Source organism: Hyaena hyaena, unplaced genomic scaffold, assembly GCF_003009895.1.
Source record: "Hyaena hyaena isolate Hyena2069 unplaced genomic scaffold, ASM300989v1 scaffold_114, whole genome shotgun sequence".
NCBI classification, from domain to species: domain Eukaryota; kingdom Metazoa; phylum Chordata; class Mammalia; order Carnivora; family Hyaenidae; genus Hyaena; species Hyaena hyaena.
The window spans coordinates 837505-859695 of record NW_024080746.1 but is presented as its reverse complement, the minus strand read 5'-3'; the positions used below and the strand labels follow the sequence as shown (position 1 = coordinate 859695).

Here is a 22191-nt window from a genome sequence, read left to right as displayed (position 1 = left end):
AGCATAAGCAAGGAGAAGCCCCACTACACAAGCCTCTTCGTGTGCACGGTCGCAAACACTGCATTAGCTGAAGCTAGTCACAGGCTTAGCCTGGAGTCAAAGTTATAAGACAATGGCTGGAACACCAGCAGGGAATTATTAACGCCGTTTTCCAAACAATCTACCCTGCCAACAAAACAAGGCCGACAATAAAATGCAATATTTCCATCTCCCAGGTGTAGTGCTTCATTTTCAGGTTTCCAAGGTGCTGAAGAGGCCCTTGGGGAGCCAGAAGTCCTAGCTGAGTCTCTGTTTCTCCATTTTTTATATGTCGGTTTCCACATCTGATAAATGAAGATGGCATCCATCTCACAGGTTGACCCAGGATCCACAGGGGGCTTAAAACAGCAAGTCAGCGCTAGCAGTGATGCTTCTAGAACTGTACAATGGGTTCACAACTCCTCAGCCCACCTGCTCATTTCCACAGGTAGTGCTGCTGCGACTGGAAAGCTCACCATTGGTGGTGGTCCATGAGAGGATTTTAGGAGACCTGGGAAAAATATCTTGAATAATAATGACTCGTTTGTTGAAAATTCCCCGCCTTCTATAAATTCTCTTCAGTCCTTCCTCTCAGAAGAAAGTCTCCGTTTGATGCCAGTAGGTTTTTTTTTTTTTAAGTTCATTTATTTATTTTGAGAAAGAGAGAGGGGCGCACTGGGAGAGAAAGGGAGAGAGAGAGAGAGAGAGAGAGAGAGAGAGAGAGAGAATCCCAAGCAGGCTCCACAGTGTCGTTGCAGAGCTCCTTGCGGCCCGAACCCACCAACTGTGAAATCATGACCTGAGCCAAAAACCAAGAGTCTGAGGCCATGAGGCCCGTAGGTCTTTACACACCTCTGCTGACACCTGCGCAGCATCGTGCTCAGAGCTTTTGGTCCTATTTAGAATTCAATATTGTTTTATTTCCAATTTTTTCGTTTGCTTCCTATTTATGACAGCTGATAATTTGAGAAATAAATATAAGTAAACATTAGTAGCTTTAAAAACAATGTTAAATATATAATAACACGTGGGTTTGCTCATCCTTGGGACCAACACGTATTTGCAGAGCACCTACTATGCGCCAGGCCCCTATACCTAACATTCATTAGAAAACAAGGCCACTAATCTGCCCGGGTGAGGCTTACTTTTTGGAAGTGGGTCAGGGGCTGGTTAGACCGGGGTGGGGTAGGGGGGCCGGGCCTGGTTCTTGCAGGGGACACACAGGTGTCTGTTGAGCCCGCCTCCCGCCCAGGGAGAGCCCGAATCCAGGAGACAGGCGCGACCCGCAGGCGGGGACACCCCCCCCACCCCCCGGCCTCCGCCCCTTCCCTTCGAGGCTGGGCACGAGCCCAGGGGCTGGCTCAGGAGCCAGGGGTCCCGGCGCGGGGATCAGGGGTCGGGGGCTGGGGCCCGGCGGGGGCTTAGGGAACCAGACGCAGGAGTGCGGGGTCCCGGCGCGGGGGGCGGGCCGGGGCCGGCGGGACCCTGGCTGCGGGCGGGGAGGCCGCGGCTCCTCCTCCCCTTCCTCCCGCGGAGGCGGACGTTGAGTCCACAGCGCGGGCGGCCGCAGGCGGCGGCGGCGGCGGCGGCGCGGCGGCTCGGAGGCGCCCGGCCCTCTCGGGGCCGCGCGGGGCGCGGGCGGCGGCGGCGGCGCGGCGGGAGGAGGCGGAGGCGGAGGAGGGCGGCGGCCACGGAGCCGGCCCGCGCCTGCAGGAGGAGGCCATGAACGGCGACCGGACCGAGAGCGACTGGCAGGGGCTGGTGAGCGAGGTGAGGCCGAGGCGCCCGCCAGGCGGGAAGGGCCGGGCCGAGCGGCCGCCCGCCCCGCGCCCGCGGCACCCCTCTCCCCGCGCCCCCCAGGGGGGCCGAGCGCGGCGGGGACGCGCAGGGGACGCGCTGCCCGCCGCCCCCGCCAGGTGCGCCGCTCCTCCCGCGCTCCCCCGGCTGGCCCGGCGCCGCTTCCCCGCCATCTGGTGCCAGCTTCGGGGGAGGGGCCTTCCCCCTCCCGCAGGGTTTGGCCCCGGATTGGAGAGCGGAGCGCGGGGGATCCGGGAGGAGAGGAGCCAAGCCCCACCTGCCTCCCTGGCCACCACCGCTGTGGAGCCCAGCGATTGGACGGCCAGTGCTGGAGCGGAAAGGTGGTGTCCGGGGCGAATCCGGGCCCGGGGGGTTCCAGGTGGAATTACCTTCAGCGGAGGTGTGGGTGGGGGCAGTTCCGGGGTCCTCCGTAGCCTTCATTCACTCAGTCACTTAATTCTGTCAACCCGTGCGGTTTGCGGGCCTACTCTGTGTAAGGTGGAGAGCCGTTTGTCAAAGTCAAAGACAGGTGCGGAAGGCACTCGATTTGTGCAAGCAGAAAACACCAGCCCTCTCCCCCCCACCTCCTCCGTCCCAAGCACCCCTGGGTGGGCTGTTAATCTCCCGGGCCTCTTCAGCCCAGCCTGCCTTGTTTGGCCTGGGAGGGGGTGTCCGGCTTCCCCAGGTGACAGTGAGGGCTGATGTCTCCCCGTCACAGGTAGGTCGCTTGTCCTGACTCACCACCATATGTGATGGCAGTTGCCCACGCTACCTAGCCTTGCCGAGCACCCCCAGCTTTCCATTCTCTCCTTCCTGAGAACCATCCCCTTTGCCCAAAGCCAACTGGGGCCTCTTTGACTTTACTTCTGGGCACCCAGGTCCGGGTGTGGTGGTTTGCTCCTTCCTTCCCTTGTGGGATGTTGGAAGAGAAACCGTTATACTGTCTTTCTCCTGTAATCGTTTTCAGGGCCCCCAGGTCAGTCGGATAACAGTACTTAACATCAGTTGTGTGCAAAGCATTGCGTTTCTGAAGAGGAATAAGATGTCCTAAGTTCTCCCTGGTTTAGTTTGTTTACTCTTAGTCTAGTAGTTGTAAGCTCCTAACCAGACCGTGTTCTGACGCATTGTTTTGTGGCCTGCGCCCGACTGTCTCCTCTAACTATCCGGCTTTATGTCAAGGGACAGATCCCCCAGGGAACTTTCAAGAATCAAGAATCATACCCAGTAGTCAAGGATCCCGGGGGTGGGGCTCTCAAATGGCGGCAGAATGCTCTCTACTCTAACAAATATGCATCGAATGTCTGTTAGCAGCCAGGTACCTCGCTGGGTGCTTGGGATTCAGTGGCGAAGAAGACAGGCAACCCTTTCTGCCCTCAGAGTATTTCTGGAACATATGGTACAGTTTGGGAGAGTCACACGATAACCATGAAGAGAATGCTAAAGGGTGGAAAACCAGAGGAAGGAAGTGCTGGATTGCACTTGTCTCTACATCTCCGAGGTGGGCTTCCTCCTGCCTTGCACAGACCACACTGTACTGTAGCCTGGTGGGCTCCCCACTGGGACGTGCGTTTTACTTGGCTTTGATCCGGGTTCCTATACACTGAGCTCCATACACAGCAGGGGCTCCAAAAAGGGTTATAGAATAAATCCAGATCCTCCTGTGCCTTTCAGGAGTTACCTTGCCTTTGCCAGCTGGATTTTTTCAGGGTAATTCATTCTTGCCTTCCACAGACCCTCATTAAAGGCTTTAGGGTATGGAAGGCGCCCCGCAAGGAGCCCTCTCCTAATAGCTCATGGCTGTTTCTTGAGTCCTTCATCAATGCTAAGTGTTTTACATAGCCTCATTCTCATAATGTTATAAAGTAGGAATTCTTCCTTATTTGACAGATAAGGAGATCATGGCTAAGAGAGGCTACGATATTACAGCTGGAGTGGGTAGAATTTGAACCCGAGTTTGTCTGACTCCAGAGCTTGGAATCGTTAGGCCATACTTTGTATTTTAATCATTGGTTCATCTCTAGTATATCTTCACCTAGATACAGCTTTTCCAAGAGTGAGGACCATGTTTTGTTTCCCTTGAATCCCCAGTAAATCAGTGTTTCTCTGAGTATGATCTACCATCACCTGCACCACAGTCATTTGGGGAGCAAAGAGTGCAGAGTCACTCTGCATTTTGGGGGGAAAGTGCAAGTTTTATTTATTTATTTTTTTTAAATGTTTTATTTATTTCTAGGAGAGAGAGAGAGAGACAGCGTGAGCAGGGGAGGGTTAGAGAGAGAGGGAGTCACAGACTGAAACAGGCTCCAGGAAAGTGCAAGTTTTAAAGTCTCTCCCCAAGTCTACTGGGCACTTCCTCCTCCTCACCATGGACACATCTAAGTCCTAACTCCCCAGTAGCTGTGAATGGGACCTTATTTAGAGATCGGGTCTTTGCAGATATAATCACGTTAAAGACTGTGAGGTGAAATCATCCTGGATTTATGGTGAGCCCTAAATCTAATGACTGGAATCCTTATAAAAGAAAGTAAAGATAGATTTCATACACAGAGATACGAGGGAGAAGGCAATGGGAAGACAGACACACAGAGAGGGAGGCCATTTCAAGACAGAGGTAGAGACTGGAGTTGCACATTGAATATCCCAGAACATCATGGTTTGCCAGCTGCCACCAGAAGCCGGAAGAGGCACAGAACAGATTCTCCCTTAGAGCCTCCAGAAGGAATCAGTTCTGCTGACACCTTGACTGTGGACATCTGGTCTCCACAGCTGTGAGAGAATACATTTCTGTGTTTTAAGCCACCCAGTTTGTGGTAACTGGTTACGGCAGCCACAAGAAACTGATGCACCAATGTCATGAAAATGCCCAAGGGTAGAGCCTAAAATCTGCTCTTCTCAGAAACTGAGCCACCCAGGGGATTCCTCTGCCCACTCAAGTTTAGCCAGCCGGGTGTGGACTGGCTCTGGTGTGGAGATGTCTGATACACAGCCGATAGGAGTCAAGGAAGAGAGCGGTCAGTGGCTGGTGGTGTTTCAAAGTGATTTTGGAATCCAGCCGAAGGAACTGGGGAAGACAGTCACCAGACATCTGACCTGAGCTGAATGGGCCATTTGACAGCTCACATTGATTTCTGCACAGGACTTGGTTTCTGCCTCCCGCCCTGGACGTGCACTCCATTACCTTCCTGCCTAGAGCCTGTGGTCTCTTTCCATCCGTCTGCTTCCTCGGCTTGCCTCTACGAAACACTCTTCACTTAAAATGATCCTACAGAGAGACGTTTTATTTTCATATTTTAAGTATAACAAGCTGAAGTTACAGCCTACTCACAGGCCCCGAAGTAAACACGGCCATGCATGTGAAAGAAGCCTGGCTGGTGTTCTATTTTAGAAATTAAATGTCTGGGGAGGGGGAAATGATCTTCCTAGCAACACCTGAGGTGATCTTTCAAAATCAGGGAGAGATCTTGAAGTGTAGCCGTGCAGACAATCAATACTTTTTTATTTCTAAAATAAAAATGCTGGCCACCTCTCAGCCTGCTGCCTAATGATAACCCAAGCCTTGTTCAATTTCACTATTTGAAGTTTGGTTAATTAATTAGATAGTGATCAGTGTCGTCTTCCTTGAGCGTGTTGTGTATCCCCGGGTCTCCCCCCGGAGCAGAGCCGCTGACATTGGAAAGAGAGAGATTTAATAGGCCCTGTGGTTAACGGTGTGGCTTTGGGTCTCCGTTGTTGACTGAGATCTGGGGGTGAATCTTGGCTCTACTCTTCTCTGGGTGCAAATGATCAAAAACCCAACCCAAAGTGGTTCAGCTCGAGGAACTTATTGGCTGGCATTTTGAGTTGAATTGTGCTTCCCAAAAACATATGCTTCAAATCCTAACCTCCCAAAGCTGTGAACATAACCTTGTTTGGACATAGGCTCTCTGAAGATGGAATCAAGTTAAGGCGAGGTCATTAGAGTGGGTTCTTAATCCAATGACTAGTGTCCTTACGAGGAGAGGAGAATTTGGGATCTAGGGACGCACAGAGGGAAGACAGTGTGAGGTCACAGAGGGAAGAAGGCCATGTGGTGACAGAGGCAGAGACAGTTCTGCAGCTAAGGAGTGCCAGAGATGCCTGGAAACTACCGGAAGCTAGGAAGAGGCAAGCAACAGTCCTCCCCTGGAGCCTTATTAGGGAGCGTGGCCCTGCTGACGCCTTCATTTTGGACGTTCAACCCCCAGGAGTAACAGATAATTAATTTCTGTTGTTTGAAGCCACCCAGTTCATGGCAATTTGTGACAGCAGCTCTAGCGAGCCAACACGGCTGACCTGCCCAGTAATTCCAGGAGAGGAGTGGCTTGGGCCACGGCTGGATCCCACACTCAGACAGACACATTCTCTCTATCCATGGGTCTCCTTGCTGTTCGTCTTCAGTCTCAGCCTCCCATCCTTTCAAGTTCAGAGAGGAAGACAGCAACTCTCATACGGTACATCCCATAAAACCACAGGCGTCCCTCTGTTTGAACCCACTTAGATCACTCAGCTGCCCTGGAGAAAAATTGCTCAGGAGTGTGGTGATCTGCTTGTCTTAGGCCCTGCCCAGGAGGCCCCATGGCCTGAGAGTGGGTCAGGGCAGCAGAAGCTATTTGCCTGAAGCAGAAGGCACTTAAAAGAACCCCTGCACCGTGCAACCTCTCTGAGCCTTGTTTTCCTCATCTTCAAAGAGAGTGATAAAGTACCTACCCTGTAGGTGGTGTGAGGGTCAAGTTGAAGTAATGCTTGTTAGTCTTTAGCCCTCTGCCTGGCAAGTGTAAGTGTTTAGTGAACGTTAGTACAGTGAGCATGAACCTCAGGACAGAAACTTAGGTGTTCAAGAAATGAAGGCGTCTGTGTTCTGCTACAACGCGTGACTTTTGATTACACATGGTCAGGGTGGTGGAAATGTAATTTGGATTGGACTCATGCGACTCCCTTTCTGCCAGCTGTGATTAAGTCGTTGGGGGCTTAAGTGGCTCTCAGCTGCTAGCAGGGGTGATGGGTAAGGGTTATGCATCCGGTCTGGGCTACTCTCATGTAGTCACAATGTCCTCATTTTTAGTCTAGTATCTGGTCATAGGTCACTGTGGTGTGTCTCCTTGTCCCCCTTTCAACAACGGCTTACCCCACCCACTCCACTTTGGGTGAATGCAGAACAACTTGATATATTTGCTCCTTCACAGCTCTGAGCATGGGGGACCTCACTCTCTTGCCCAGGGTAAAGGCAAGGGATTCATATTCCACTGTCCCGGAATCACTCCTGAGCTGATGGAAACTTTTGGAAACCATTGTGCGGTTGTCTGCATAGATTGGAAACCATTGTGCGGTTGTCTGCACTACACGGCACCAGGCTGGGTCTTACATGCTTGGGATTAGTGTCTACTTCCTCTTTTTTTTTTTTTTAATATTTTATTTATTTCTAGGAGAGAGAGAGAGAGACAGTGTGAGCAGGGGAGGGTCAGAGAGAGAAGGAGTCACAGACTGAAACAGGCTCCAGGCTCCGAGCCGGCAGTCAGCACAGAGCCCGATGCGGGGCCCGAACCCACGAACCTCGAGATCATGACCTAAGTGAAAGTCAGACGCTTAACCGACTAAGCCACCCAGGCGCCCCAGTGTCTACTTCCTCTTAAAGAAGCGTACATCTCTTAGGGTAAAGTTTAAGCTCCTTTAACAATGATACCTCCCCTCAAAATATGTTGTTTTAAATAAGGTGGATACGTTGGTCTCTCTCATGTTACAGTGTGGAGGTCCAACCTGGGATGAGGCCCTCCTCCTTGAGTCATTTAAGAACTCAGATTTTTTTACACCTTCTTACTCCAGTGTGTTTTAGGGGGTGGTCTCCAACTGTGTGTGTGAAGCTGAGTTGTTGCAATGTTTTTGTCCCAGCCCATAAGAATGGGGGGATACAAAGGCAGGGGGGTTCCAAGGTGAGGGGCTTTTTTTAAAAATTAGGGGTGACTTCTCATATCCCATAGGTCTGGCATAGTCACGTGGCCTCCCCTAGCTGCTAGGGAGGCTAGGGAATGGAACCTTACCTGTCTGTGCCCAGCTTGTACCTGGGAGGGTTCTCTTATCATCACCTGAGATGGTTTGTCACCGTTTGGGAGGTTCAAGAGTAAGACGGGTACACAGGACACGAGAAACATAACCATGAAAGGAAAAAAGGCTAAATTGGATTTTATCAAAATTTAAAATTTCTGCTCTTTGAAAAACTCCTTTAAAGAAAATGAAAAGATAAGCCACGGACTGGGAGAAAACTTGTGCAGAACATATGTCTTATAGCTAGAACATATAAAGAGCTCTGACAACTCAATAATAAGAAAACAAGCAGCCTAATTTTTAAGATGCCGAAAGAGGGGCACCTGGATGGCTCAGTTGGTTAAGCTTCAGACTCTAGAATTTGGCTCAAGTCATGATCTTCGGGTTCGCGGTTCGTTAGTTTGAGACTTGCGTCAGGCTCCATGCTGGTAGTGTGGAGCCTGCTTGGGATTCTCTCTCTCTGTGTCTCTTCCCAGCTCTCTCTGTCTCCAAGTAAATAAATAAACTTTTGTTTAAAAAAGAAAAGAAAATGACAAAAGAGTTAAACAGATATTACACGCAAGAGATTTGGATGTTGGGGCACCTGGATGGCTCAGTCGGTTAAGTGTCTTGACTGTTGGTTTTGGCTCAGGTCATGATCTCACAGTTTCATAAGTTCGTGCTCCACAAGTTCGAGCCTGGGATTCTCTCTTTCTCTCTCTGCTCCTCTGCCACTCACATTATCTCGGTCTCTCTCAAAATAAATAAAATAAACTTAAAAATTTTTAAAAAGATTTGGATGGAAAATAAGCACTTGAGGGGCGCCTGGGTGGCTCAGTTGGCTGAGCGTCCGACTTCGGCTCAGGTCATGATCTCACGGTTCGCGGATTCAAGCCCCACGTCGGGCTCTGTGCTAAGAGCTAGCTTGGAGCCTGGAGCCTGCTTCAGATTCTGTATCTCCATCTTTCTCTGACCGTCCCCTGCTCACGCTGTTTCTCTCTCAGAAATAAATAAAACATTAAAAAATTTTTTTTAAAAAAGAAAAGAAGCACATAAACATATATTCAACAGTATCAGTCATTAGAAAAATGTACATTAAAATCACAATAAGGTTCCCCAACACACCTATCAGAAGGGAAATGCAAACAAATAAAAAAACGGATACACCGAGTGTTGCCAAGGATGCAGGGAACTGGAAGCCCCATGCGTTGCTGGAGGAATAGAAAATGGTTGTGGCCACTTTTGAAAACAGTTTTGCAATTTCTTATAAAGTCAGGCATACGCTTAACCAAACAACCCAGCAGCCCTGCCCCTAGGTGTTTAGCCACGAGAATTAAGGACACACGTCAACAGCAAAACCTGTATGTGAATGCTTATAGCCGTTTTATTTATAATCACTGAGAATGGAAACAGTCCAGCGTCCATGAGCTGAGGAGTGGATAAACCGTTGTGCGTCCATGTAATGGAATCCTGCTCAGCATTATGGTGGCTCAGGGTACTGATCCATGCAAAAACATGAATGAATCCTCAAAACATTTGGTACACCTGAAGCTATATAACATTGTGTGCCAACTATACTAAAAAATGGGAAAAAAAATTGGCAAGAGATAGAAACCAGAGGCTTGAGCCAAGTGTACCTACTGTAAGATTCCATTTATATGAAATTTCTGGGGAGGCACAGCTAAAAGGGCAGGAAACAGATCAGTGGTTGCCAGAGCCTGGGAGTGGGGTGAGCAGATTGGCAGAGGGCACAGGGGAACTTTGTGGAGTGATGGGCATATTCTGTGCCTCAACTGTGATGATGGCTGTGTGACTGTACAAGTATGCTAAAATTCATAGAGCTGTATACCCAAAAAAGATGAACCTTTCTCTGTGTGAATTGTGCCTCAAGAAATTGAGTTTTTAAAAACTCTTTTTTAATGTTTATTTTTGAGAGAAACTGAGAGACAGAGTATGAGTGGGAGAAGGGCACACAGAGAGAGAGAGGGGGAGACACAGAATCCAAAGCAGGCTCAAGGTTCTGAGCTGTCAGCACAGAGCCTGACACAGGGCTTGAACTCATGAACTGTGAGATCATGACTCAAGCTAAAGTTGGATGCTTAACCGACAGAGCCACCCAGGTGCCCCGAAATCTAATTTTTTTTTTTTAAAGGGGAGGGATGGATATTTGAGATAGCCAATGCTCTGGAGAGCTTTATTCCTTACTTCTACACATCCCGTCTCATCAGGTTTCCAGCACGACTAGCCACGTTCCCTACCCTGGTCTTGGGTTCCTCTTCCACCGGCCTCACCCAGGAGGATTAGGCAGGGGCTCCGTGCTCATTCTTGGAGACTCACTGATAACCAAGCTGTCCTTCCTTGCACTCTGATTCTACCCTTTCCTCAACTTTGGACTTTCCTTAGTCTTTTGGGGAGCCATGGGGGAGGGAGCTACTCGGGAGACTCTTCCATGCCCTGATGTCTTAAAGTCCAGACACCGAACAAACAATCGATTCGTTACCTATGTTTTGCTGGGTGCTCCCTTCCTTGGAACACAAAGGCAGAATGTCTGGCTTCTTAAAAAGGGAGAGAGATATGTAGGGAGAAACAAGGTAGGAGTTATAGGAAATGGAGGCAAGGTGGGTAGATAGGACATCAGTTAATATTTCAAAGTAGTATTTATATTAATACTTTTATTAAATGAAAAAAAACCCTGCACAATAATGGGCACATATGTAGATGGTCCGGCTTGAGAAACGGGGGAAAAGCTTCCTAGCGGCAATGGAACTTGAATTGGGTCCCTCCCCTTTGGTTGAAGAGAGCATGGGTGATCATGACAAGCAGGCATGAGCACTGGGCTGGCAGTTGACCTTCGAGGAAATGCTTCCGACCTTTGAGGAAAGGCTGGGTCTAGTCGGTTGAAATATAGCTGACATTAAGGTTGGAAGAGCCATGGTGGACCAGATGGTGAATGCCTTCAAAAGCAAGACATAGGGTGTACTCTAATATAGCTAATATACTCTAATATAGGTAGTAGAGAGGCACCGAATGCTTTTATAGCTGGAGTACACATTGATGAAAATATTTAGGACCGATTTATTTCCACTGAACTCAGGGATCACTGAGCCTTTAACAGAGTCTGCGAGGCACTATGCCAGGCAGCGAGGCACTGTGCCAGTCAGTGGGGATATATTTGGTAAATTTGCCAGGAATCAGGGAAAGACAAGATGAGAGACTAGTGATCTAGTGTTTTCTATCACCATCAACATTTCCGATTACTCCTTTGGCACCTAAATCATACCACTTACGTGGTTTTCTAACTAACTGTAACTTGTCTGTGTCTCCACTGAACCCAAATAATCTTGAACTCCTTGAGAGTAGGGACCATGTGTTGTTAATTTGTGGCCTTACCTTTCTTTGCACTGTCCTTTGCCCTTTGTAGGAATTAGGTAATTGTAGGACATATGAATCTGGATGTATGAATAAATGAAGTGGTAAGGAGATAACAGCGTCCGTGGGAATAGAGGATAAAGGATGGCTAAGAGAAAGATGTTTTAAAATGACCCTGACAGGATTTCATAACCAACTGGATTGGGAAGATGAAATAGAATGAGTCCGAGATGATCTGTGATGGGTGGCTAGAGAGAGGCCATGCTGGGCATGATAGAGGGTTGGGAGTGGCCGAGTCTAGTGATAAGAGGAGTTCCATTTAGAATTGTGCGTTGTTCAGAGTTTCCTGGGAGCACTTGAACTCTTGCAAGGCAAGCTTAGTGCTTACTGGGAACATTTTGGATGAGCAGCTATCTGCATAGTGGCAGGCTAATTTCAGAGTAAGTTTATTAAAATTAGCATGTGGGGGAAAGTGAGCACAACTGCTATTTTTAACTAATAGGATTCATGTTCTCTCCTGTGCAGGGAAATTCGCATATGTGCTTCTAAAATTGACAATTTCTACTCTTATTATGTTAAAAAATTAATTTAGTGACTTTCACATTGAAGAAAATACATTGGCTGAAGATTAGAAGAGGACTTTGGCTAGTCCCTGAATGAAAATGACCAGAGTGAATGACATTTCTTACTCACTGCCTGGTTTTCCACTAACAAAGCCCCCTGGAGCTTCGGGTACCTCATGGCAGAGGACTTTGCTTAGTGGAGAATCTTGATCTCTCTGTAGCCCATCAGGTAACATGGCATCCGTGGGAGGGGATACCTGGTTCCCAAGGAATGCCAGCCTTTGGTTGGTTTTTGTTTTGAAGGCTTCCCATTTTCATTTTCTGTATAAGTTTGTTCAATAGTCTACTCTGTTTCCATTGCCTTATGCTGTTTTATTGTAACAAACATCTTAGTTATGTTCAGAATATCAGATCTTTTTTTTTTTTAACTTTTAACTTTTATTTATTTTTGAGAGACAGAGCATGAGCAGGGGAGGGGCAGAGAGAGGGAGACACAGAATCTGAAGCAGGCTCCAGGCTCTGAGCTGTCAGCACAGAGCCCAATGTGGGACTCGAACTCATGAACCATGAGATCATGCCCTGAGCCGAAGTCAGACGCTTAAGCGACCGAGCCACCCAGGTGCCCCAGAATATCAGATCTTTTTCAAGCGGGTCTACCCTCTATACAGGTAACCTATTATGCCACCTTAAAAGGAAAAGCACTTTTCACTTGGTCTTCTTACCCAGAAACCTTCTGTGGCTCCCCATTATCTGGTATTGAAAGGCTCCCCTCAAACTGGCCTTGACCTTTCCAGTTTTATGTCCCATTGCTCCCCTCAGAAACTGAGTGTTCCAGACAAACTGATCTGTCCTGCATCCTGGCTTCTACCTTATTCTCACATCCTGATCTCATCTGGATGAGGCTTCTACCTCTTCCCAGACCACAGCCTTTGCTAGTCCTCCAAAGTGGAAAAGAAGCCCACATCCCTCATAAAATCATCCATAACTACCCAAGTTTGAAGTGAGCTCTTTGGCCTGTTGCCTTATGTAGCTTGGATTCCAAGCCACTTGTACAGCATGAAAATACTCCCAGAGAAAGGAAGGGACCTTCTCTGTGTGTGGATCTCAACTCCTATACAAGTTAGTGAGCTTCTAAGAGAAGGGAGTGTGGCCAGCTATGTCGGGTAGGTAGGAGATAGGAATGAATTTCATGCTTTGACTCAAGAGGAGCAGGAACTGAGTGAGATACTGAATAATACCCAAGAACCAGCCTAGTTCTGACCCGTATATAGGACCTCTACTTTGGTTCCATGTTCTCACTTATGGAAAGTGACTCATCAATGTGCCTGCCCTCCTATAGCTTTATTAATGATCGACACACAAGTAGAGTGTGAACTGATGACATGATTATACACTTTGAGCAGGGGAGAAATTACCTGGATATGGTGGGAAGGTAGCTGATCCGCCGGGAGTAAGTGTGAGAGGGATGAGGGTTGAGCAGAACACAGGAGCCCACCTGAGCCTCCTCCTCTGGCGCCTTGCTCTGATCCGCTCTCAACCCACCCGAGTCTGCCTTCTGCCCCTTCTTTGCTCCCGCAATGCTCTTGCCAAGGCCATCCAAGACCAGACTCATCTCTGCCATGTGCAGTGGTCTGTCCTCAGGTTTCAGCCTATGTGGTCCTGACTGTGCAGCCTCTGACACTCCACTCTTCTTTCCCCACCTGCTGGGCTTCTGCAGGCAGAAGCTGCTGGACATGTCTCCAGGCACCCCACATTCAATATGCCCTAACCTGAATCAGTCCCCTCTGCCTTCCACCTTTCCTATCTCTCTTACCTTCTTCCATCCTATCTCCATTAATGACGTCACTCCAGTCTTCTTTGATCCTTCTTGCCTGCTGAACCCAATCTAATTATTCATCAAGACCCATATTTTCTGCTCTTGAACAAGTCTTTAATAAGGGCTGTAAGGTTGCCATTTCCACTGTCCCTCCACAGCTCAGATTCTCATCCATTGTCCTCAGAATGATCTGCCACATCCTGCAAGATCTTTCTTCTGTGTCCCGTCATCCAGCTGGAGTTGTTACAGGCACTGAAATGATTTACCACTCCTTTGCCTCAAGCTCTCTGATGGCCCTTAGGGGCCTGCAGAATGAAGGCCAGTCTCTCAAGTGGCCTTCAGGGGCCCTGCTCCCTCCTCACCTCAGTGACTCCCTGGGCCCCTTCTGTCTATCCCCTCCCTCACTCTCCACAGAACTCCTAACAGATACCAGATTATTCCATGTCCTGAGGCATCTCTAGGTCTTTGTTTCTGTCCAAGGCACCCTCCTATGCATGGTTTAAGGCCCATATCAAATATCACATCACATGAGCATCCTACCTCCCCTGGGCCTGATATGTTTTACTTGGGAAGTAGATGGTATACTTCAGTTGGGAAGATGGTGTGGGGAATTGTCCGTAGCATCACAAGGAAAGGTAATGGGGTTCCTGATAATGGGGGCCCTCAGAGTGGTGGAGGCCAACAATATCTAGTACAATTCCAGGCACATGGTACTTGGCAGGCACTCGTAGCAGGAAGGAAAGAAGGGAGGAAGGAAGGGAATCACGAGAGGGAAAGAAGGAAATATAGTTCACATTGCCATTTCTGATATTGTCTTTGAAGCCAGCCCTGCTCAGCTGCTAGGGGGCCCCACTTCCAGCCTCTCCCCCAGACTGATCGTGGCCCTGAAGAAGCTGAGAGGGAGTGTCCACATGGCTCAGCACACGATGGTATCCTCCCTAGCTGAGTCTTCAAGCTCCACCAGTAGGTAGCTACTTAGTGTTGGGCGAATCTCATGACTTCTCCTCAAGTTTCTCTGGACTTTATGCAATGAGGATGACAATATCCATCTTGCATTTCTCACCTGAGATGAGACTAGAGTGAGGTGATATGTCTGAAAGTGTGTTTTTTAGTCCCCGACCCTCTGCAGCCTAGGTGGGTGGTCCTGTGCTTGCCTGGCCTTGAGGAAAACCCTTCCCACCGCTTCCAAGATGCTCCTGCAGAGAGAGGTGATGTGTCAGCTGCTGGTTGTCAACATGATGGCATTGAAAATTCATATTGATGGGGTGCTGATTGACATGCCTGCTCACTCTGTCATCTGCAGGCCCACAACCAAGGCTGTATTGGAGGTGGCAAGGATGGACCTCCCCCTCCCTTTTTTTTTTTTTTTAAGCCAGTACCAATTTGTTGTTTAATTTGCTCCAGTCTGGTGAGTGCCATTGGGGTGAGTCTATAACCTTTTGTTCTTTCCCAGTATCTCCAGCTTTGCCAGACCTTCCTGCACATTTGCAGGCTTACTCAATCAGTTCCTGGGCAACTTCCACTTCCTTGGCCTCTTCTGGGCTCCCCTTATTCACCCTCTGGCTTTGTACCCTTCCTGTTCTCCCTAAGTCCGGTGTCTTGCTCCTTCCCCTCTCTGGTCTTCAGAGCCATCTGCTGACTACTTCCCACGTTTGTTGGGGTCCTGAATAAACCTCTTAGTAAGCTGACGTCAGTTCTCAGGACATAGCACTTGCTCACAGAGAACTAACAGTAACCTCCTCCCTGGAAGATGTGCATCCCCCATCAGCCTCCCTGCCCCCCTTTCTGCCTTTCCACCTCCTCCCTCACTGCCTGGTCAAGTGCCTGGAAGCAAAACAGGGACCTGACCCTTCCTTGATCAAAAGCCTCCATAGCCCCTGCTGGCTCTCACTTTGTCTCAGACTTTATTTTCCTTTAAGACCTTTCTTACTTTCATCCAAACCAAATGATCCAGCCTTATTTTGAATGTCTCCATTTCATGTGTCCTATGCTCTTGTTAAACAGAAGCTCTCTGAGTCTTTGCTAGAAGCCAGTGTTTCCACACACCTGGCATTTGCTCAGGCTGTGCCCTCTGGCAAAACCATGGTTCTCTTCCTTCTTCTCCTCCTTTGAGGCTCAGTCGTACCCACCTTAACCTCCAACTGGAAGGTCTGTGGCCTTCTGTGATTGCGTAGCATCCAGGTGCACCTGTGTGACCAGGTTGGAATTATTTATGTGTGTGCCTCATCTCCAGTCCAGAGCAGGAATAGGTGGCTACTTTTATGAATCTGCCATTATACCTAGCACAAAGTCCTGCTTGTAGTAGACAAATTTGAAAGCGATGACAAACGTATCTGGTTCTCAGTTAACACTTGCATTGAAAAACTACTGAATTAAAACAAGGACATTCTTTTTTTTTTGCTTGTCAGAACAACATTCTCATTTGTTTCTCTTCCCGAAGTCCCCTTGTATCCATTTGATCTCGCAGACCTTCTGACTTTCAAAATACAGATTGTGATCTTTTAAAGGTAGTAAGTCAAATCTCCTTTTAATAAGCTTCAAGAGATTCATGAATTCACCAGAAGTCATTCTCTCTCTCTCTCTCTCTCTCTCTCCCTCTCCCAACCTCCCCTTCTTTCCCTTCTTTTCTTCCAAACTAAAATTTTATCGTATCGGATATATTGCTTGAAAAAAGGCAGAAGCTGTGGGTGGGAAATCATTTGGTTATAAAGAGCTGCTTTCTGTAATGGGACCTGACCTGTGTTCTCATGCGTCATACCCAGCCTCTGCCTTCGCTTTGGACTAGAAGCGAGGTTCGCACCAGCGTTGTTTTTGCCCACCGTTGACTCTCATGCAAAGAAGTTATGCAACTGCTTTGGCCTCTGTGGTCATCTCATCACAGGAAATAATAAATAAAAACAGTACCTTACACCTGTCCTTCTTCTACTGTTGCTTAAAAGGATTAACTCGGCCTCAGGCACTTGGCTAAAAGTTGGGGGTCAGATGCCAATGGAATGTTGTCACCTTCTTCCCCTTTCCCTTATTCTCATAATTGCCTTGTCGGTTAGAATGAGTAGGGGGTACTTCCTTTTATAAACGAAGACTTGGAACTTCAGAGTCCTTATTGATGGTCACTTGGCAAGAAACGAGTACATGGAGCCAGGCCTTTTAACTTTAAGTTAGATGTTTTTTTCCCACTGGAAGGCTTGGGTTCATATCTTCTGCACATTTGTGCCAACTGACCTAGATCTAAGTCCAAGAACTTGAGCTGAGGTGGAGACTTCTGGGGTCTGGCTCCACATCCCTGCCCAGACTTCAGTAGAGGCTGGAAGTTGAGCAAAAGTGGTGTTGGGGATACCTGCAGATGTGGCCCTAACTGGAGGACAGTCAGGATACCACCTCTGTGACGTAGGCTGAAGACAGATGCACCAGGTGACCCAGTCCTGTCTAAGCAGGGGCTGCACAGGAGTGATAGAATCTAATAATCCCCCGGATCCATCTCTCCACACCCTGCCTACTTGACTCCTTCACAGAGAGTTCCCTTGGGCAGCTGTGGGGGCCCTCCCCTCAACGGCCCAAGTCTGTGAATGGAGAAAGGGTGGGTACGAAAGGTGAGTGGCTGAAAGTATTACCTAGAGATGGCAAAACTTTGGATCATGATGGATTTGACTTTAAATATCTGAATAAATTGAAGTGGTCCCCAAATTTAGAAAATATAGGTATATTTCTTTAATGTTTATTATTTTTATTTTGAGAGAGACAGGGAATGGGGAAGAGGCAGAGAGCGAGGGAGAGAGAGAATCCTAAGTAGGCTCTGTACTGTGAGCACAGAGCCCAGCGCAGGACTCGATCCCATGAACCATGAGATCATGACCTGAGCCAAAATCAAGAGTCAAACGCTCAACCGACTGAGCCACCCAGGTATCCCTAGAAAATATAGGTATGTTTAAAAGAAAATAATTATAATTCTGGTACCCAGAGCTGACTACTGTTAATATTTTAGTGTATAATCTTTCAGATATTTTTCCAGGCCTTTATTTCTTAAAAAAAGGAGTTTATATCATATGCTACACATGTACAGTGAACACACAGAATGAATGCTTGACATTTTTGCATGTGCACCATCCCAGTTCAAGATATAGAACATTCTCAGGTCCCCAGAAGGCTCTGTATGCCTTTCCCAGTCAACTCAACCCCCCACCCCCCATTAACCATTATTTTTAATTCTGTCACTGTATTGCTGTTTTTATGACGTGTTCTTTTCCTTACTCAGCAAGAAGTCGTGAATAGTTTCCACGTTACTAACTCATCTGCATCGCCATCAGTATTGTGGCAGCGTGGGATTCCACAGTATTGACAAACTATACATTTGCTGGACTTGGAGCCTATGTCTTAGAAATTCTTAACTACATTGTTTCCCACTGTTGGGATGCCCAGATGTCTGATATCAGGGTTCTATTAAACTCTAGAGCAGACTGCAGGGACAGTGACTTCGAGGTTCTCCTGTGCTTTTTCATGGCCGGCTTGTACCTTCCCTCGCTTATGTAGTTTCTGTGAATGCACACAATTCTGCTGAATGTCCTAATAACTCCCCCTCCCCCCCTGCATTGGGCAAGGGCATCTCACATCTTACAACGTGTTGTAAAGGTTTGTACAGGAGAGCAAACCTGTACAGGAGAGAGTAGGGTTTTCGTTCATCCTATCCATCAACTTCTTTTTAAAAATTCATTTTTGAAGGAGGAGAGGAATTTAGTGGACAATTTAAACACCTGGGTTTTAGAGATTCTTTTAAGATGATAAGATTGCTTGGTGAGCAAGGAAAATAGCTGTTTTGATAACTGGAAACATTCGTGAGGATTCATGAGAAAAAATCCACACTTCTCCCAGAAACAGTCTCCGACCTAGTGCTGAACAGTTAAGTTTTGATCATATAGGCATTAACCACACACATTTGGGGATCTTCTTTGTTTTCACCCTGTCTGTTTAGCTTTTGATTATTTTACTACCGCTGTTTCTACAACCACTGCTGTGATTGCTACTACTCTCTCAGTATCATTATTATTACTAACAGCAGTACGATTATTCTTTTCATTGTTTTGTTTTTAAGCAGGCTCCACACCCAGCAGGGAGCCCAGTACAGGGCTTGAACTCACAACCTTGAGATCAAGACCTAAGCTGAGATCAAGAATTGGATTTATAACTGAATGAGTCACCCAGGTGCCCCAGTGAAGTTATTCTTATATTGCTTCCATTTATTAAACCTGTGTGCCATACATATAAAAGGTTCATCCAAAGTTTGGCTCAGGCACATATTTGAAGGAAAAAGGAAACATTTATTGGTTACTCATGCCAAGTCCTGAACACTTTATATATGCATTTCATTTATTCCTCACAACAGCCTTGAGAGGCAACTAGAATTACTACCATTTCATTTGCTGTGATCAATATGGCTAAGAGTTGATAAGGAAACATAAGGGAATATGCCGTTAATGCAAGAGCTGGGATTTGAACTTGGGTTCTTTTCATTACAAAGTCTATGTTTCCCTCCCCTTCTACCATAGCCTCACCAAATGGATGAGTGAATGAATGAATGAAAACACAAGTAAGCAAGCCTGTTCTAGCATAGTGCTCATTTTTAGGTGCGTAGTTTGAATCATCAAGCTGAAAGAGAAGTAGTCTTTCATTTAAACTCTATTAAAACCTTAATATAGTACTTACACAGTTTTGTGTCATGGATATCCAGTGACACCTGTCAGTGGTGATATAGGGCTCTCTTATGAACTCAGTTACATATCTTACATTAGAAGGTGCCAAATTTCCTCAGTATTGGTTGTTTGGGTGTGTTGGCGTATTATTTAGGATTAATTTTAATCTAATACCAGAAACAGCAGTGGTTTGGATAAGATAGAGTTATCTATTTCTCTCTCAAGTACAGTGAATTTAGAAGAAGACAGTTTAAGGCTGATACGGTGGCTTACAGTTTGTCAGGGACCCAGGCACCTTCTGTTTCTTTTATCCACCGTTCCAACAGGGGAGCTTTCCATGTTCAGGATGACTATTTTGCAGGAGGAAGAAGACATGAAGATGAATATGTGCCTTCCTTTAAGGAAACTTTCCGGAAGTCTCCTGGAACAATTCTGCTTCCCTCTTATTGGCCAGCACTTTATATAAGATGCAAGGGATCGTAGTAATTACTACCTCCTAGGGCCTCATTGTGAGGACCAAATGAACTGATGATGAGTGTGAAGTGTCTGGAACAGAACCTGGCATACTGTCAGTGGTAGTGGAGGTCTGCCATCGGTGTTTGGTCTGATACATCCATGGTCATATCCAGGGTCTAGGCCCATCAGGCTTCATAGGTCTTTCCCAAGGACTTGTTTTAACTCCTTTGGACTTTCCATCTTCCCACACAGTATGGATAGCAATGGTCCTAATGATAGCATGAACATGATGATGGTGGATGGACCTTGTTCCATTATCTCCTTTATGTCACAGACCCTATAAAGGACACACTACCATGGTCCCCATTTTACAACTAAGGGGTCTTTGGCTCAGCAAGAGATGGATTAACTTGCTCAAGGTGATTCCGCTACAAGTGGCAAGGCAAAGACTGGAATCCAGGGAAGTCTGACCCCCCCCCCCCCCCACAACTTACTTGGGATACCCACAGCTATCCATATCCTTTTAGATCTCTCTGCCTCTGAAATTTCATCTCCTTTCGGAATGGTTAGCCTGGTCACATATTTATTCAGTCCTATTGATGCTACTGTCTATAGTGAACTTGATTATCATTGAGTTTCCTTACTGAAAGAGAAATGTCCAGGCCTTGACACTGCCTGTGTAGTGTCAAGACTATCAGCGAGGTCTTCTCCAAAGGAATCCTTTACCTTAAGTGCTGGGTCTTGTTTCTGTACTTGCAGAGGAATAAACTGAAACAATCTATTTTATTGTCATTTAAATGTTTTTCTGACGAACCATGATTGTGGTGGACAAATGGGCTGTCAAGAGAAGGCATAAAATTATGCCCAGTATTGGCTGGTGGCTCATTGGTGATGTGGAGCCAGTGAGGATTTTGCCATCCTCCCTGAAAGCCATAGTGAATTCAGGTCATCCATAGGAGCCCTTTGCTGGCATAATTGACCCATTGGCATCATTCCAGCCAGGGAAACAGACGTGGGCAGAGAGCCCTCACCTTAAGAAAGGTTTATAGTTTAGTCTGTCCTCTGAAAAAGCCTGTGATTTGAATCACCAGAATTGCACATCCACCCATGTTCCAGAATGAATCTCCACCTAACTTGTTGCTGTGGGGCTGAGTGCTGAACTGACAGTTCTTGTTGAGGAAAATTTCTAACTAATCAGCAGTGCCTGGAGGTGGTGGGAAGGCACTAATAATGACAAGCACAGGAGCAAATTGACAGTGCTCAGGAAAGTATGAGCTAGGCGTAGAGAGAAGGCAAAAACACTCCCAGTCACAAGCTTCAGCTGGGGACACCTTCATCCTGTAGGTGGAAATTGGGGCCCAAGTAGCCTTTTAATGGTGACTCCATGGTTCTGCAGAGAGAACCTCTGGGGGAGCCGTGATGATCACAATTGGTTGGCATCTTGGCAGATGGTGGTAAGAGCTCTATTTCCTTGGATAATGAAAATAGTGATGGATTTGCAGGTCTGATTTCAAGATCTCTAGTCTGCAGATGACTGCCTTTGGGGGCAGACAGGGACGGAGCACCTCCCTTGCCTTGGAGCATCTGCACCTGACTCAAGTATCAAAACGCTGGGAGCCGGGGAGTATTCCCACAAATGCTCCATCTTGAGTTGAATCTTCATCTTCAGCACTCTGACCCTCTTATAGAACCCTTCATCCCGGCAGGGAGATGCTATTTTTCACAAAGGCATGATCTACTGACAAACTTAGGAATGGAGATTTGCTTTCTTTCTTTGAATAGGACAAACTCAGTTCTTCGGATTATTGTGATTATTAATAATCACAATTGTGATTGGTGCCTTTGGAATTTATTGAGTGCTTTTTTTTTTTTTTTTGAACATGCATTGTCTTACAGAGCCCTTATGACTCTTCTGTGAGGGAGGTGGGGCAGGCCTGGGTTTAAATGCCACCATTGCCAGGGTGCCTGGGTGCCTTAGTCAGTTAAGGGTCCAACTCTTTTCTTTTTTTTAATGTTTTATTTACTTCTGAGAGAGAGAGAGAGACAGCGTGAGCAGGGGAGGGTCAGAAAGAGAGGGAGACACAGAATCTGACACCGGCTTCAGGCTCTGAGCTAGCTGTCAGCACAGACCCCTACATGGGGCTCGAACCCACGAACCACAAGATCATGACCTGAGCTGAAGTCAGACGCTTAACTGACTGAGCCACCCAGGTACCCCTAGTGTCCAACTCTTGATTTCAGCTCAGGTCATGATCTCACATTTCATTGGTTCAAGCCCCTCATCAGGCTCTGTGAGGCTTTCAGCACAGAGCCTGCTTGGGATTCCCTCCCTCTCTCTCTGCCCCTGCCCTGCCCTGCTCTTTCTCTCTCTCTCCCTTTCTCCAAATAAATAAACATTAAAAAATAAATAAATCCCACCATTGCCACTTACAAGTCGCATGACTTTTTTCTT

The 22191-nt window shown here is 47.3% G+C and overlaps 1 protein-coding gene across 3 annotated transcripts in view; it reads left to right on the top strand.

Moving 5' to 3' along the window:
• The first annotated feature begins 1710 nt into the window (after window positions 1–1710).
• Window positions 1711–22191, top strand: part of CCDC149 (coiled-coil domain containing 149) — a 102651-nt gene continuing 82170 nt past the window's right edge. For all 3 annotated transcript variants that reach the window (XM_039236651.1, XM_039236650.1, XM_039236649.1), the window contains exon 1: window positions 1711–1788. In XM_039236651.1, coding sequence (XP_039092582.1) covers window positions 1741–1788 — 48 coding nt within the window. In that variant the 5' untranslated portion in view covers window positions 1711–1740. The remainder of the gene's footprint in view (window positions 1789–22191) is intronic.